This window comes from Lissotriton helveticus, chromosome 10 (assembly GCF_964261635.1).
Source record: "Lissotriton helveticus chromosome 10, aLisHel1.1, whole genome shotgun sequence".
Classification (NCBI taxonomy): Eukaryota; Metazoa; Chordata; class Amphibia; order Caudata; family Salamandridae; genus Lissotriton; species Lissotriton helveticus.
The window spans coordinates 933,600,670-933,617,256 of NC_136071.1; the positions used below are offsets into that span (position 1 = coordinate 933,600,670).

The 16,587-nt window shown below is 43.7% G+C and overlaps 1 protein-coding gene across 2 annotated transcripts in view; it reads left to right on the forward strand.

The window, feature by feature from the left end:
- The window catches only part of SLC25A40 (solute carrier family 25 member 40), a 389,459-nt gene that overhangs the window by 336,059 nt on the left and 36,813 nt on the right, over window positions 1–16,587 (forward strand). For both annotated transcript variants that reach the window (XM_078663592.1, XM_078663593.1), the window contains exon 10: window positions 14,778–14,858. In XM_078663592.1, the coding sequence (XP_078519718.1) occupies window positions 14,778–14,858 (81 nt within the window). The remainder of the gene's footprint in view (window positions 1–14,777; window positions 14,859–16,587) is intronic.

Here is a 16,587-nt window from a genome sequence, read left to right on the forward strand (position 1 = left end):
CTGAAGAAGGCCCTAAGGAAAAATTGGAATATCTTACTGTGGAAAAGTAAATTTTGCCATGTTATATGTGCCTACGTGTTCCCCATGTTATGTCACATGTGCATGATCGATATGCATGTATTTCCCCATGATCAATTAAAGACTCAATTACAGTTGTGTCCATCTCTAGTATGTCAGTTTCCAGTTCTCGTGAATACAACGAATATCAGGCCTATGTAAAGCTACGTTGCCACATTTTACAGTGTGCACGTTAATTCATTGAATTATCCCCGTTTCTAGGCCTCAAAAGGGCCCGGACTCAGATTCAGCTCCTGTCTCCTGAACCCTCTCCGAGGAGCGATACAGCCCCCACCTGTATCCCTGACCCTTAGCTTACTTTCATGCCTCACAGTGCCCGGCTCGGCCTGGCTCTGCCTCTTAGTCTGCCAAGAGTATGTTATGATTCTAGTTATCAGTCCAGCCCTCCTTCTCTGCATTCCTAAGCTACTGAATCGCATCAATAGTTACCGTCATGGTCTAGCCTTTACGTCTCCATGTAGGAGAAATACTGTATTAATGGTCATTTAATATTCCTCAGCACGCACTACATGTAGAATAATGCATGCACCAGTCTTAAGTGTCTGTTAGCCTTTGCCCTGATAACTTTTGGATTCTATCAACATGTTCTCTAAACAACAGATACTAGATATGCCTGGGTACATGTCGCTCTGACACTCCAGACTTTCGTCTCCTCTTCTAGCACAGAAGTCATAGCCCCCCAGTTCTCCCTAGTAACACGTCATTGTCAGTTTGTGCGCACCACTAGGTTAGAGGTCCCAGCTGCTCAGGTAGCCCCCTCCATGTTTCCGCCCCTTTTATGACATATTCTGTTACGTTTACATCACATGTCTATGTACACGCCTCTTGTTACACCCACTTTATGCCTTATCTTTCGCGACTGCTACGAACTCCGCCCACTGCTACGCCTACTGTATTAACTGTAATGCAATTGTTTAACTATAAATATTGTGCACTGTTATTTAAAGTTACCCTTATGCTCCCAGATCCTGCCCCCGGCAGCTGCCATCCTATTCCCGTGCTGGTTGTCCTGTTGCTGTCCTTTATGCTGTATTAAAACCTGCAAACTCAAGATACCTCGAATCTTGACTCTTATTTATTGAGCTATCTGTTATTTTATATCTAGTCAAAAATAGAACAGGTATTTAATTATTTATTTACCACATAATGGCGCCCGAATAGGGACTTGCCCTTTCCCCACGCGCCGGAGAAGCCACGCAGGCCCCCTGATCCTCTGCAGCCGTGATGGAACCATACCGTGCACGTGCAGATATTTCTGCTTCAAGTATCCCTCAGGCCCACGGAGGAGACGGAGGTTGCGGTCCAGCGTCCAGACGAGGCGGTGGAGGAACGCGGCGAGTCCCGACCAGAGCCCAAGCCGAGAGTCCAAGGTCCGAGGTATCCGGAGGCCCACCTGTAACTGAAGTCCGAAGTTCGTCCGTCCGTCGTCGTAGCAGTCCAGTCCAGTCCGAGGCCTTCCGTTCTTGCTGCCCGGTGAGTACCGTTGCTGGGGTAGTATCTAGACAGGGTCAATTAATTTGTCTCTGGTCCGTGGGTTTGGGTACACAGATCCAACACGAAGTGTCCACCTAGGTGGATGCGGGTCCTGACGTGTCTCTTTATGAGACCGGTAAGTTTCGTACTGTTTTAGCAGTGCATCTAGTCATTCCAGTAAGTTCTGTTCTGTTCTCGAGAAATTCATGTGTTTCTGTTCTCAGTATTCCAGGTAGTATTCTGTCCGAATTGTTATTTTAAATGTTATTTCATGTGTTTTCAATGTCGTGGTATGAATGAGTTGTTTTTCAAGTAATCATTGTGTTCATTATATATAGTATTGTGTCTAGACTCCAGCCTAGTTATGCCTCTGTTCTCTAAGTTACGTCAGTTAAAAACTAGAAAAGGTCTGCTCGAGAAAGCAGTTCCTGTCCCGCCTAGGGACAGTCCAGGTCATTTTATGTATCACAAGCATGGCATAAGTGCCATATTATATCTAGATTTATGGGTAGAGTACACCAAGGAATTAGAAGAGAAATATAGATGGCCTGTATCAGGTACATGGGATGCCGAGTGCATCAAGCGAGTAGAAGAAGCATTATGGAAAAAGAAATCCAGACAGTCCCAGAAAGATGCCATCGAGTTATGGCGCAAAGAATCTCACAAAAGAACAGAGAAAGAAATCAGAAAGTCTGAGTTAAGTAGAGAATCCTCAGAAAGAGCCCAAGAAAGGGAATTGATCGAAGTAGGTGAACGAGTTAAAGCCGAACAGTCAGACAGACAGAGAAATGCCCTCATTAAGGGTATGTATCCTCTTCTTGCCGAGGGCTTGCCGAAAGCAACCCCGGAAGCACCATGTAATTTTCCGCCGCCATTAGTTCCGATTAAGCTGTGTCACAAACCGACCGCAGCTGATATTTTTCTCTCGTCCTATTTGGACGACACAGTCCCAGAATATGCAAATCCTGCTCCGCCAGCTCCTGTAAATAATGTAATTCCTGTTCTTCCAGCCACCGGGGCACCTGTTACAGCACCTGTTACGGTACCCCCGGTCCAGCCCATAGTACAAGTTCCCGCTACATCGGTCACACTGCCAGCACGAAGAGTATCAGTCGACGATTCCAGTTTAGGGGCCGCGGGGGGAGGTCCTCCTGGTACCCCGCCGCCACACAAACGTGTAACGTTAGTCGAGTTACATGAACGTGCGTTACAGCGTACGCCCAAATATCAGTCCGTTGCAGATATCAGACGAGCTCTTACCGAATGCCGTTATGATCCAGTCCCAGGCGATGATAATATGGTTATATATTCATTGCGTGTAAGACGGGTGACCGAGTATTTGGACACCCTACCGAATATGAAAGAAGATCTAGACAGAATATATCGTTTCATCCGTACAGGAGACGATCCAGAAAGTATTGGCGAAATCATGTCTCTAAGGAAAGCTGAGACCCAGCTCATGCTATTAACATTTTTAATTAATTGTTTAATAAGGGAACAAGATTGTCCGACTAAAGATCCGATCGAAATGAGAGTCCTGACAAGGTGGAGTGATAATATAGCCGAGGGTAGACACAAGACACTCAGTAGTATAGAGAGTATGTACAAGAAAATTCGTAAGGAAATAATAAGGTTACACGACAATCGTAAAGCAGCACAAGTAAGCGAGAAAGAAGACAACACTGATACTGAAGAAGTAGAAGACGAGAATACCGCCAGAATAGCGTATGTAGGTAGATCTAGACTTCCAGACCGACATTCACGCCTAGAACACAAGAAAGTTTTTCATCTTCCAGCACCAGAACAAGGTTCTCTAGAACAAGTATTTCAAGCTACCGATCACATTCTGAAATCACGAATCGGTTATAGTGAACTAAGTACCATGCATGAACAAGAACTAGCCCGATCAGCAGTCCGATGGACTACTGATTCTACCACTTTTCCAGATGAAATAGTGGCACAAATGTTTCTGAAACTGCCCCCAGCCGAGCAGCGACTGGTGGGTATGTATATGATCCAGCACCTCATTACACTGTATGAGGGACAACATTCTGATCCAGGTCCGTTACATGATGTTCTGAATGAGTTACTCCAGTATAGATGGAAAGGTTTAGGTACCGATTTAATTAGTGTCATTTCTAGAACAGCGCCACAAATATAGAACGTTTCTGAATCCACATTTTGTTCACGTCTCACCCCCAGAAAGTAAACCATTCTACATAGATAGACAGAATCCGTTACGAGAAGTACATCCAGTTAGGACACCGGATGGTGAAATGCAACGAGTATTTGTTTACACCCCAGTTACCAGGATGGAACTCTTAGAGATGAAGAAATTAATTCCCTGTCACGACAAAGATCCAGCAGGGTTCCATCGAGAATTAAAAGACATGCTCCGTATGGGAGAATACACGTATCCAGATATAACTAAAATGTTAAAGGTCCTGTTGCCTGCGGGCATATATGAGAAACTCAAGGAAAAGGAATGGGAGGTGGGAGAGAAAAAGATAGATTGGACAGCTCTAGAAGCTGAAGATAATGCACGTGTACCAGGTACCGGTCTTGGAGATAAATGTAAAGAATTACCAGAGTTATTGATTCAGGTTTTGCCTAGGTTATTAGCCACGAAAAAGGAAGACTGGGATGCCATCTCAGCTTGTAAACAGAAACCAGACGAAGATACTAGTGATTTTTATTCTAGATTCGAGAAATGTTTTATCATTAACAGTGGTTTGAGGACAGGTAGCGAGTCATACCCTCATCTTTTTGTTACTAAACTAGTCGAGAATTCAAGCCCACAAGTTAAAAATCGAGTTTTGAAAGTCGAAAGTACTTGGCAAGCTAATACCCCGTCCCAAATGCTCCAGATGCTCCAGTATCACCAGAATAGAATCAGGGAAGAGCAAGAACACGAAAGGAAACGTATGAAAGATACGAAAATGAAAGTACTAGTTGCACAATCTGTTCCACAAGATAGTCAGAAGAGGGGTCCGAATCAAGCCAGTCATCCAGCAGCTCCCGTTAAAGGGACATGCAATTATTGTAAACAGCCAGGTCATTTTATAAACGAGTGTGCAGTTCTGAAACACAATATAGCTACTGGTAAAACTAAAGAAAGACCACGCCCGCCTAGACAAGAACAAGTTACCCAGACTTCTCAGTCACCACAGAATGCACAACAGACAGTTCCAGCATCGCAGCCTATAGCTGCAACACAGCATGTTACACAGCAGATGTACCAGTATGCCCAGACAGAGTATCCAGAGTATCAACAGTATTCATGAAACAGCCTAGAGAGGGAGGTAGGCTTGCCTCTCATCGAGATACCTGTAGATCAAGAAGGTCCCTATGTTCACAGTCAAGTATTAGGGAAAGACAGAAAGTTTTTGATTGATACAGGGGCAAGTAGGACTACTATCAGTCATGACGAGGTTCCAGGGGCTCCGCTCTCAGGCTCTAAAAATGTTTCCCTTGGATTTTCAGGAAAACCCATTGTTAACGAGATTTCCAAACCAGTTTCTCTAGAAGTTGGTCCATTGTCCCGAACTACTGATTTGTTACTTACGAAATCATGTCCAGAAAATTTGTTAGGTATTGAAACATTGAAAGAATTAGGTGCAATAATTTGTTGCTCTCCAGAAGGAATACGTTTGTTTTTACGTGACTTTAAGGGTCACTATGTATTACGTGATTTTGATCCAAGATTGTCTAAGGTTCCGCAGCATTTATGGGCGCAGGGTCCAACTGATGTTGGTTGTATGCAAATCACACCCCATCGTGTGACTCTCAAGCAAGGTATAGTCCTGCCACGAATCAGACAGTACAGATTGCCACCTGAGGCTGTAGCAGCCTTATCCAAAATTATTGACGAGCTCATTGCTCAAGGAGTGGTTGTAGAAACTGACTCCAATGTATGTAATTCTCCTATCATTCCAGTCATGAAACGTACTGATCCAAATGCACCTCCAGTATATCGATTAGTGATTGACCTTCGAGAACTTAATAAATGTATCATACCTCAGTATCCAGTAGTCCCAGATATTTCATCCCTATTGACAGCCATTGATTCTGAAGCTGTATTTTTTACTGTAATCGACCTCAAGAATGCATTTTTCAGTGTTCCCATTCATCCAGACAGCCAGTACCTTTTCGGTTTTTGTTTAAATGGAAGGAGCTATAAATTCACACGAGCTCCTCAAGGTTTCACAGAAAGTCCTAGTATTTACAGTCAAGCACTTAAGAGACAACTAGACAATATTCACATGCCAGCTGACACTGCCCTGCTCCAGTATGTCGATGATCTACTGATCACAGCCCGTTCTGAGCGTGCTTGCGAGCGTGCGTCACTTACAGTTCTGTATTTCCTAGCCGAGATGGGGCACAAGGTGTCCCCTTCGAAGCTTCAATTCTGTGTCCAGCAAGTGATCTACTTAGGCCACTTACTGTCCAAGTGGGGTAGGCAGTTGACACCAGACCGTATCCAGTTAATAGCTAGTCTTCCACAGCCCAAGACACAGAAGGAGGTACGTGCTTTTATTGGCCTTACTTCTTATTGCAGACAATGGATTCCTCAGTATGCATTTCTAGCCAAGCCACTGATACAGTTAACGACACAGGAGGCAGCCGTATCGACTGTCCTCCCTTGGACATCTGAACATACACTTAGTTTTAATGAATTAAAGAAAGCCTTATGCCAAGCACCTGTTCTAGCAACACCGAACTACAGTAAGCCTTTTACACTTTTTGTCACAGAACGTGATGGTACTGCATTATCTGTTCTCACACAAGTTCAAGCCGGACAGTACAAGCCCTGTGCTTATTTTTCGAGCACATTAGATTCAGTAGCCCAGGCTTTGCCTGCGTGCCTCAAGTCAGTTGCAGCCACAGCTCTAGCAATCAGACAAAGTGATTCCATAGTATTAGGACACTCCCTGACAGTACAAGTTCCACATTCCGTGGAAGTTCTTTTAAACCGAACACAGACCCAGCACTTGACCATTGCACGTTTAACAGGTTATGAACTGACACTGTTCCAGCCACACATAGAAATCAGACGCTGCAACGTTCTAAATCCTGCTACACTGTTACCGTCAGTTACTTCAAATCCTGCCACACATGACTGTGTGGAAGTTATTAACACTATGACCAAGCCAAGACAAGACCTGACAGACATTGCATTACCTAATCCCAACCTGACACTTTATGTGGATGGTTCATGTATGAGAACTAGTACAGGAGAACTAGTAGCCGCGTATGCAGTGACTACTGAAACTGAAGTTATAGAAACACACCGTATTGACACCCTGTCTGCTCAAGCAGCAGAGCTAGTTGCTCTGACCCAAGCCTGCATACGTGCCAAGAACCTGAAAGTAAATATATATACAGATTCACGTTACGCATTCGGAGTTGTACACGACTTCGGAGTACTCTGGCAGGAGAGAGGTTTCATGACTTCTCATGGAACCAAGATTCAGCATGGTCTCCTCATTCAAGCTCTGTTAGATGCAATACATTTACCGACATCTATCGCTATCATGAAGTGCAAGGCACACACGAAAGTTGCTGATATTATTTTCCAAGGTAATGATCTAGCAGATCGAACAGCCAAGCTTACAGCTCAGACTCCAGACATTCCAGTTAACAAGACACAGACATCCACTCCAGAACAGACTACTTGTATGACAGTTAAGGACCCTACACAAGATGTCATAGACATACAGTTACATGCTACTCCTGAAGAAATCAAGAAATGGTCCGAACAAGGAGGGGTCCAGACAGATCAGGGATGGGTGACGAAGGGAAAAGCCACATGGTTTCTCCCCGACTCTATGGTTCAAGTCATTATCAACACCGCACATAGTCCAGCACACCTAGGAGAAAAAGCCATGTTAGACAGTATTCAGAACCTTTGGTTCAACAAGCACTTACGAGCTGCAGCCAAGCAGAAAGTCCGTACTTGTATGATATGTTGCCAGTTCAATCCAGGTAAAAGTGTCCCGGTGGAACAAGGTGGATTCCAGCCCCCTGACCACCCTTTTGAAGTCCTCCAGATGGATTATATTCAGATGGAGCGATGTCGAGGTTTCAAGTATGTCCTTGTAGTTGTATGCGCTTTGTCCAGGTGGACAGAAGCATATCCAGTTCCAGATTACACAGCAGCGACCACTGCCAAGCAGCTGGTTCGTGAATTCTTCCCCCGTTATGGACTCCCTAGGGTCGTGTATTCTGATAACGGCCAGCCATTCTCATCTGAGCTAATGAAGCATGTTTCCCTTTTGTTAGGGTACCAGTGGAAGTTCCATTGTGTATGCCATCCAGAAGCAGCCAGTCTCGTAGAGAGACATAATCAGACCCAGAAAATCCGTATTGCTAAGACATGTAAAGAGAAAGGTGTAGACTGGCTAGTTGCCCTGCCAGTTGCTTTATTCTTCATGCGAATGGTTGCACACTCCAGATCAGGTCTGTCTCCTTATGAGGTCGTATTCGGCCGCCCCCCAAACATGTGGGGAACACCTAGACCCCGCAGTATTACAGATGTTTCAAGTAATATGCTGACAGATTACCTAGCTTCCTTGATGTCTGCCCTACACTCTTGTCGTTCACAGGTTGCCGCCGCATTTCCAGACAATACCGGGGTGAAACCGCATGAAATCGTTCCAGGATGTTTTGTACTTGTGAGGAACTTTGATCGTTCAAGTCCGCTGGAGCCCCGTTGGAAGCAACCTCAACTAGTCCTTCTGACCACCCGCACGGCCGTGAAGTTGGAAGGCCGCAAAGGCTGGGTGCACCTGTCCCACGTCAAGAAATTCCATGGATGTCGCATAAAAACATTGGACTGTTCCATTTCTAAGGACTGTCAGAATTTTAAAGACTGCCCTATTTTCAAGGACTGTCCCGCTACAAACTTTGAGTCCAAGCCTCCCCTGTTAGAGGAAACTCCGCAGCAGGAGTATAAAAAGAAGCTCCGGTCTAGTAAAATAAGTCAGCCAGTTTAATTGTCTAAGTCCCCCTCGGGTGAAACGGTTAGACAGGTATCTGACATGTATGAGATAGACCCCCATAGTGAGAGAGTTAGTCAAAACTCTATCCGATGTATCGTTTTTCTAAGTTTTCTATTGTTTCTAAGTTTGATGGTTACCTGCACAAGTTATGCATTTCATTTATGTTTTCCAATTTCTCATGTAAATAAGTTTCCTAATGCTACAGTAGAGCACACATTTAGTGATCTGCCTCCTCACGAGTTATCCTATCGTCTTGCTATGAGAAATAACACATTCATCAGAATGTTACACTATTCACACCAGACCAGCAATGCTACTAATTGTTGGGTGTGTGGTCGACTTCCCCCTTTCCAGACACCGAAGGGAGTTCTGCCACTCTTTCCTTATCCGTTTTCACATAATGGTTCGTGTGGAGCATGGTCCACGTTAACGTCATCCTCCAATGATATGTCCCTTCTGAATAGAACATGTTTTCCAGGCAAGCAAGGTCTCCCCCATAGAACAGGGTTAGATCTAGAAAATGAAGTATATGATTTAGGTAATTATTCCTCGAATTTTATGGTCCTGAATGTTCAGTCTGATACTACTCCAGACTTACCTGCCATTTCAGTACTACCAGTCAAAGGCGAATTATGTGTCAGAAATAATGGTTCCGCACATGTAGGACATAGTGATTGTACTACTACTGTCGAGTATAGTGACAGTGGGAAATCTATTTTCAAAGCCTCACGTCATTCTTATTTTGTTTGTGGTCAGACCGCATATGTTCGTCTGCCCCTCGATTGGGATGGAACCTGTTACATTGCCTACTGCCACCAGTTTTTCTAGCCCCATCTGATTATCACAGAAACACCCATCTAGTACACGTCAGACATAGAAGGGAGATCGAGTCCCCAATCGTCGATCAAACTGAAACTACTCTAGAACAATATCAAGATTTCAATAAAGGTTTCTTCTTCTTTATAGGACCTGTCCAGAATAGTAAGTTAATACGTAGACTAACCAGAACCCTTGAAGCAGTAGTGAATGAGACTACTTCTGTTCTAGGTAACTTAACCGAAGAGCAATCTGCTATGAGATTTGTCGTGCTCCAAAATCGTCTCGTTCTTGACGTCATACTGGCCGATAGAGGAGGAGCATGTAGAGTCATCGGATCTAGTTGCTGCATTTTCATTCCTAATAACGCGCCGTCTGTTTATTCAGCTATAACCAGACTTCATAAAATTGCCCATCAGTTACACCAGAATCCAGGCACCTGGACATGGTCCAGTTGGCTCTGGAGTATTATATCTGCTTGGGGATGGAAAGTATTGTCATTTCTAGGTATTGCAGTAGCGATCATATTCAGTTGCTGCCTCTGTATACAATGTGGCCCTGCGATTTGCGGCATTTGTGCTACCTCTTGTATTCCTAGTTCTAAATCCCGTTCCAGGACAATTCGAGACGAGCAAATGATGCTATACGAAATGATAGATGGTATCATGAATATAGATGTTTCCTGATGGAAACGTAGGGCACAAGGAGGGAATGTGGAAAAGTACATTTTGCCATGTTATATGTGCCTACGTGTTCCCCATGTTATGTCACATGTGCGTGATCGATATGCATGTATTTCCCCATGATCAATTAAAGACTCAATTACAGTTGTGTCCATCTCTAGTATGTCAGTTTCCAGTTCTCGTGAATACAACGAATATCAGGCCTATGTAAAGCTACGTTGCCACATTTTACAGTGTGCACGTTAATTCATTGAATTATCCCCGTTTCTAGGCCTCAAAAGGGCCCGGACTCAGATTCAGCTCCTGTCTCCTGAACCCTCTCCGAGGAGCGATACAGCCCCCACCTGTATCCCTGACCCTTAGCTTACTTTCATGCCTCACAGTGCCCGGCTCGGCCTGGCTCTGCCTCTTAGTCTGCCAAGAGTATGTTATGATTCTAGTTATCAGTCCAGCCCTCCTTCTCTGCATTCCTAAGCTACTGAATCGCATCAATAGTTTCCGTCATGGTCTAGCCTTTACGTCTCCATGTAAGAGAAATACTGTATTAATGGTCATTTAATATTCCTCAGCACGCACTACATGTAGAATAATGCATGCACCAGTCTTAAGTGTCTGTTAGCCTTTGCCCTGATAACTTTTGGATTCTATCAACATGTTCTCTAAACAACAGATACTAGATATGCCTGGGTACATGTCGCTCTGACACTCCAGACTTTCGTCTCCTCTTCTAGCACAGAAGTCATAGCCCCCCAGTTCTCCCTAGTAACACGTCATTGTCAGTTTGCGCGCACCACTAGGTTAGAGGTCCCAGCTGCTCAGGTAGCCCCCTCCATGTTTCCGCCCCTTTTATGACATATTCTGTTACGTTTACATCACATGTCTATGTACACGCCTCTTGTTACACCCACTTTATGCCTTATCTTTCGCGACTGCTACGAACTCCGCCCACTGCTACGCCTACTGTATTAACTGTAATGCAATTGTTTAACTATAAATATTGTGCACTGTTATTTAAAGTTACCCTTATGCTCCCAGATCCTGCCCCCGGCAGCTGCCATCCTATTCCCGTGCAGGTTGTCCTGTTGCTGTCCTTTATGCTGTATTAAAACCTGCAAACTCAAGATACCTCGAATCTTGACTCTTATTTATTGAGCTATCTGTTATTTTATATCTAGTCAAAAATAGAACAGGTATTTAATTATTTATTTACCACATTACTCCTAGATGAAACTCTGAAAGAAAACTTAACTGCATCCCCAAATATCACATATAGAAAAACATCATCCCTATGTGATATTCTCACCAAGAGTCATCTACAAATTAAGCAACCAAAAAGACCTCATGGCTAACAACACCTGGATTCTGGAAATGCGCCAAATGCAAGGCCTGTGAGCATGGCGCAAATATTATGGAATAAAAATTGCAAAATGGAAGATCGGAAAAAATCAGGGACCATATAACGTGCGAATCGAAACACGTGGTCTATAGGCTCTTGTGCCTGTGTGGAAAGTCCTATATAGGAAGCACCATAAACAAATTAAAACTGAGAATCCTCCAACACCTACGTGCGATCAAGAATGAGAACCCCAATTACCCCATGGCCAAGCATTTTGTCGAATGTCATCAAAGCAACCCCAACCTACTGAAATACTACGGGATCAAGCAGAGCAAAACGTCAGAGAGAGGGGGAGATCGTACATTACAACTACGAACACTGGAATCAAGAATGATCCTGGGGATGGGAACAGAGTATCCATATGGGCACAACCAAGATGCCGAACTATTTGTACATCTGTAAATACAACATAAGATGAATCCAGCCAATTTTTTGAACTCCAATATCATTTGGCCATATGTATATAGGTGTAAATATCTTGAAAAGTAGCGGTGGGGTCGCCATGTAAATATTGAATGAACCGATACACAAAAAAGAGCGTGATTATTGAAAGACAGGTGGGATGAATCGACTATGAGGTTACATGTAAAAAGATGAAGTTGATCTTAAACAGGAATCCTTTTTGAGATAACTTGTTGAATCATAAAAATGTACTTTACAATATGGACGGCAAATTAGCTAATAAGAGTGAATATGAGATAAAGTTCCGAACTAGGATTTCATCTAAGGTTACAGAAATTAGTACATAAAATACATAGTCGCCGAGAAATCAAATAACCCTTGAAAGAACAATCGATATTTGAAAAGACAATGGAAAAAAAGACATGATAATCTGTTGATCTTTTTGATTCTTTGATTCACTGCTACTTTACTGTGATTGAAACTGTTCTGGTCAGAAACAGTGACACACAGATTGAATTGAAATGTAAATACTTGAATTTATTTAACATCTATATGTACTTTACTGTGATGTTTTATAACAAGAAAATGGCGACCTCCACTTTGCCATAGATTGTAAGCAAGGTTGACAGTCTAGAGGAACAATGGAAAGGGAAGAAGGGCATTTGCACTATGCACTTTAAAAATGGTCTAGACTCCAGGGACTTTATGGTCCAGTGGAAGGCTAGTAGTAGCCGAAACGCGTAGGCCGTCCATTTACTGCACGGAAACGTTTTGCACATGGTGTGTAAAATAAAATAATTTATTTGAAAACTTACCTGCTTGCTGTGCCGTGACTTCCATATATATGTTATTGACTGTTCGGGATGGTTGCATTACAGGATACCTCAGTGTGGTATTGCAGCAAGCCAGTGGTGAAGGTAGTAGTGTTGATTGTCTCATTGGGATAAGCTATGTCTGATGTATTTATTATGACAATGTGTAACAAATGTAGCAGCTCTGACTTATTGAGAGATGCATTTATTAAAGCCAATAGGCATTTAAAGGTATTTTGACACTGAGTTATGGACTATTATTTTGTTACACGGAATGTCACAGATTTAGTGAGAAAGGGTTTTTGGTATTGGTTATCCCCTGAGATAAAACTCTGGGTGCCTGCCTAAGTAGAGTGATGTCTACCAGGCCATTGACGAAAAAAACATTCAAAACTCTACATACATATACAGAGGATCTTAGATTTTCAGAAACCCTATGAAAAGGGACTTTGCATTGTAACTGCCATACAAGGGACCATGGAAGACGCCCACATAGGAACCTAACTGGTGCTGTGGAACATCTTGTGGGTTAAGAAGATCCTGAGAAAGTATGAATGGGAAGTCGCGCTTCTTGTAGCCCGAAAGGCTGCAATAAAGCACATTAAGGAGAAGAATAGGAATGGCCTCAAATACATGCCCCAACCAGGCATTCTCATGAACTCGTGGAAACGATCAGAACGAGAAACATCAATACGAGTGTTCATGGATCCGCCAGCGTCCCGGCAAGTTATGGAAGGATCTTTGTTCCAGAGTTATAGCCTGAAACCTAACAAAGCTCCCAGTGTAAGACTTAAAAACATTGTGTGTATGTTTGAAACCATTTGTTGATCCCTAAGGGGTCTAGTTCTAGGAAGGGATGTAGTAAGCCATTCCACCACTGCACAGTGGCAGATTACCACATCACACACACCCGACAGCTAGACGCGGGCCAGGGGATAAGGAAACAGAACAGGGATTGCTTGTGGCCTTTTCCTGGTTAGTAATCTCTGGGTGCGGATTGCCTTGTTGGAGGCTGTTGCACCATCCCCACTACCAAAGCCAGTCACGACACACCTCTTACACAGAATTGTTATACAGTCACGATAGACCACTTAATGGCCACACACGCTTTGGAAGAGTCCTTTAATGATCGCCTTGTTTTTTATATACAAAATGTCAATTTTGTCAAAATTTGTCAAGAAATTAAATTTTTTTAAATATCTTTTTATTGATGACATTGCAATAACATTACACACTATATTCACAGCGGAAGTCTTTTTTATTAATGAAGTCATCTTGAGGTAGTGAAGCGTTGCAAAATAGAATTTTTGTTTTAAAGGAGGTGTGGGTGAAAAAAATACAGTTTATCTCTTCGAGCAGCAAAGAGGAGGAAAGGCTGCAAGCCAGAGGGCATCTAGACGATCAGCACTCAGATTAGTCTGGGGTGGGTCATGAAACCTGCTGAAATTCTTTTAAAAAAAACTTACAAATGGTTTATACTCTTTCTTATGCGTATTTAGAAACACCTGCCACTAATGTGAATGTATTAATAAGTCAATGCGTAACATAGCCTTCAGTTTTGCAAGTAGGCGTTTTTACCTTCCGTTTGGCACAGTAATTGTAATTTACGGCTCCCACCGAGGGCATTGTTTGCTGTTCTTTTCCTGCCCTGCAGCTTTGGGCCTTATTCAAGCAGAGAACGTAAGCAGCTGTTCAAAGCTAAAAGCATGTGGGCAGCTAGGTTGTTTGTCCATTAATCAGACCTAATATAGGCTAATATACACACCCAATCTGGTTCATGTCCTTTCCACTCAGCCTTATAAGCATGTCGGGTACAATTACAGAGTGCTACTAACATGTAATAAAAATGGACTTTCATGAGAAGGTCATTCGTTTATTGAGGTTCGTTTATGCCCCAAAGCACCGTCTTCTCCCCATTACTCCTGTTGTGAAGCAGTTATTGGCTGTATTGTTCACTGTGCAAATAAACAAATAGGGTACATGAAATGCATGGTCAGACCCCACCACAGTAACCAGACATTAAACAGTTTGCTCAAGCCTGCTTAAATCTGCACATTCTCAGTATAAGAAACCACATATGACTATTTTAATTATATTTGGTTTTTATCTCTTATAGGTTCAAGGAAACATTCTACATCAACGTGGAGGGCAATAAATGCAATCATTTGTGAAAATGGGTTTCGTGGGTTGTTTGCTGGTGAGTATTTCGTGTTTTAATAACTCAACCTGACAGTATGAACAAGATACTTCCTTGAAGCAGAACTGCACTGGCAGTTTTGGGGTTTTCATATAACAAGGACAACATAAGCGCTTAGACGCTTGCGCTTGGACGCCTTAGGGCAGCAATTCGCGCTGTACAAATGTATTTTCATTCATTCATTCATTCATAAAACAAGCACTGGAATAGCCAATAAGTCTCGCCTTTGTGACCTTGTACGTTTTTAGCCATGCAACAGTTAATGTTGTTGCAGTAAGGATATTGTGCTGCATAACTAAATACTTATAAGGTCCCAAATGCAAGACCTATTGGCTATGCCAATGCTTGTTTTATTTGTGCAGACAGACGAAAGGTCAGCCGTGGGAATTCGATCTTTCAACTTAAGGCTGCTCGTAGGTTGCTGCGGCCAGCCTTTCTGACGAAACCATTCTCTCGCCTTCTCAAGCTGCAAAGTCCCAGCCGAGGTTTCAGTCGGGTTTTTAAATCGGGGACAGAAACGTGTTTCTAAAGCTGGGCGCACAGATCCAGTCTTTGATAAGTGGCCCAGGTAATGTTGCTTTACAAGCTCAAGGAACATGACGTCTGGGCCATGAGACTGGTGCTTGGCACAGCTAATGGAAGACTCACTGTAACACTGAAAATGCAATTGCCCCGTACAGCACAACCCCGGGACATCGATGGATCCGTTTACTAACCCTGGAGCAAATCGGGCACCTGGCACAACAGCCTCAGCGTTTTCTATAAATAAACCTATTACGGCGATCACACTCCCCTGCAACCCCAACGCAGCCACTGCACCACTCGCTGCAAGCCGGACACAATGACTGCGCCTTTCACCAACTCGAGCACAACATTGCACCCTGCTGTATCCCTTGCACGGCGATCGCAGCGTTCACTCTCATCCTGGCACAAATAGTGCACCACTCACTAAAACCCTGGCACGTACTGTGCACCACACTGCAACGTCCAACCCTGGCACAACTATGGCATTGTTCATTCAATCCAGACACCCCAAATGCATTGCTGAATGTTACCCTGGAGATTATCGTAGCCATGGCTTAGGGGATTCTTTTTGCAACCCTGGCACAACAAACCAAGCACTGTACTACTGGCATTGTTTGTTTGCGTATTTTCGAAAAGGCTGTAATTGTTCACTGTAAAGTAGCGCCAAGACTTCCCGTTCACCAGGTCTGGGCGGAGTCCACACAGCCCTGCAGATGCCAGAGCACGGGTTACTTGCAGGAGCTCTTTATCAGGCAGCAAGGATTGTTTACATACGGGGCAAGTTGACGGCTGTGTCAGGTGCGCGGCTCTGGGACGTGTAGGCATTCTCTGCCCTTGCACTCGTCCATCCATTCTAGTGTACACACATGATACAGAACCTCTGATTCAGCGCCTACAAGTGTATCTAGCAGAACATCCGATCGCTTGTACCGATCTGCTCAGCCTCACTTGCAAGGAGCCTGTCTCATCGAATGCTTCCAACCAGTGAGCAACACAGTTGATTGATCTAAGTGGCCATGTGACACAGTGTCATCATTCATGCTTTGAAGGGGCCCTTTCGAACTGCGCGAGTGTCACAAATAGCATAGCTGAGCATACCACCCCAAACTTCACAAAATCAACATCGGGCAGTAGTGCATCACCTCAATTTCTCAAACGGCAATGTGCCAGGCTCGATAAAGACTGCACGCCCAATGATGGTCCA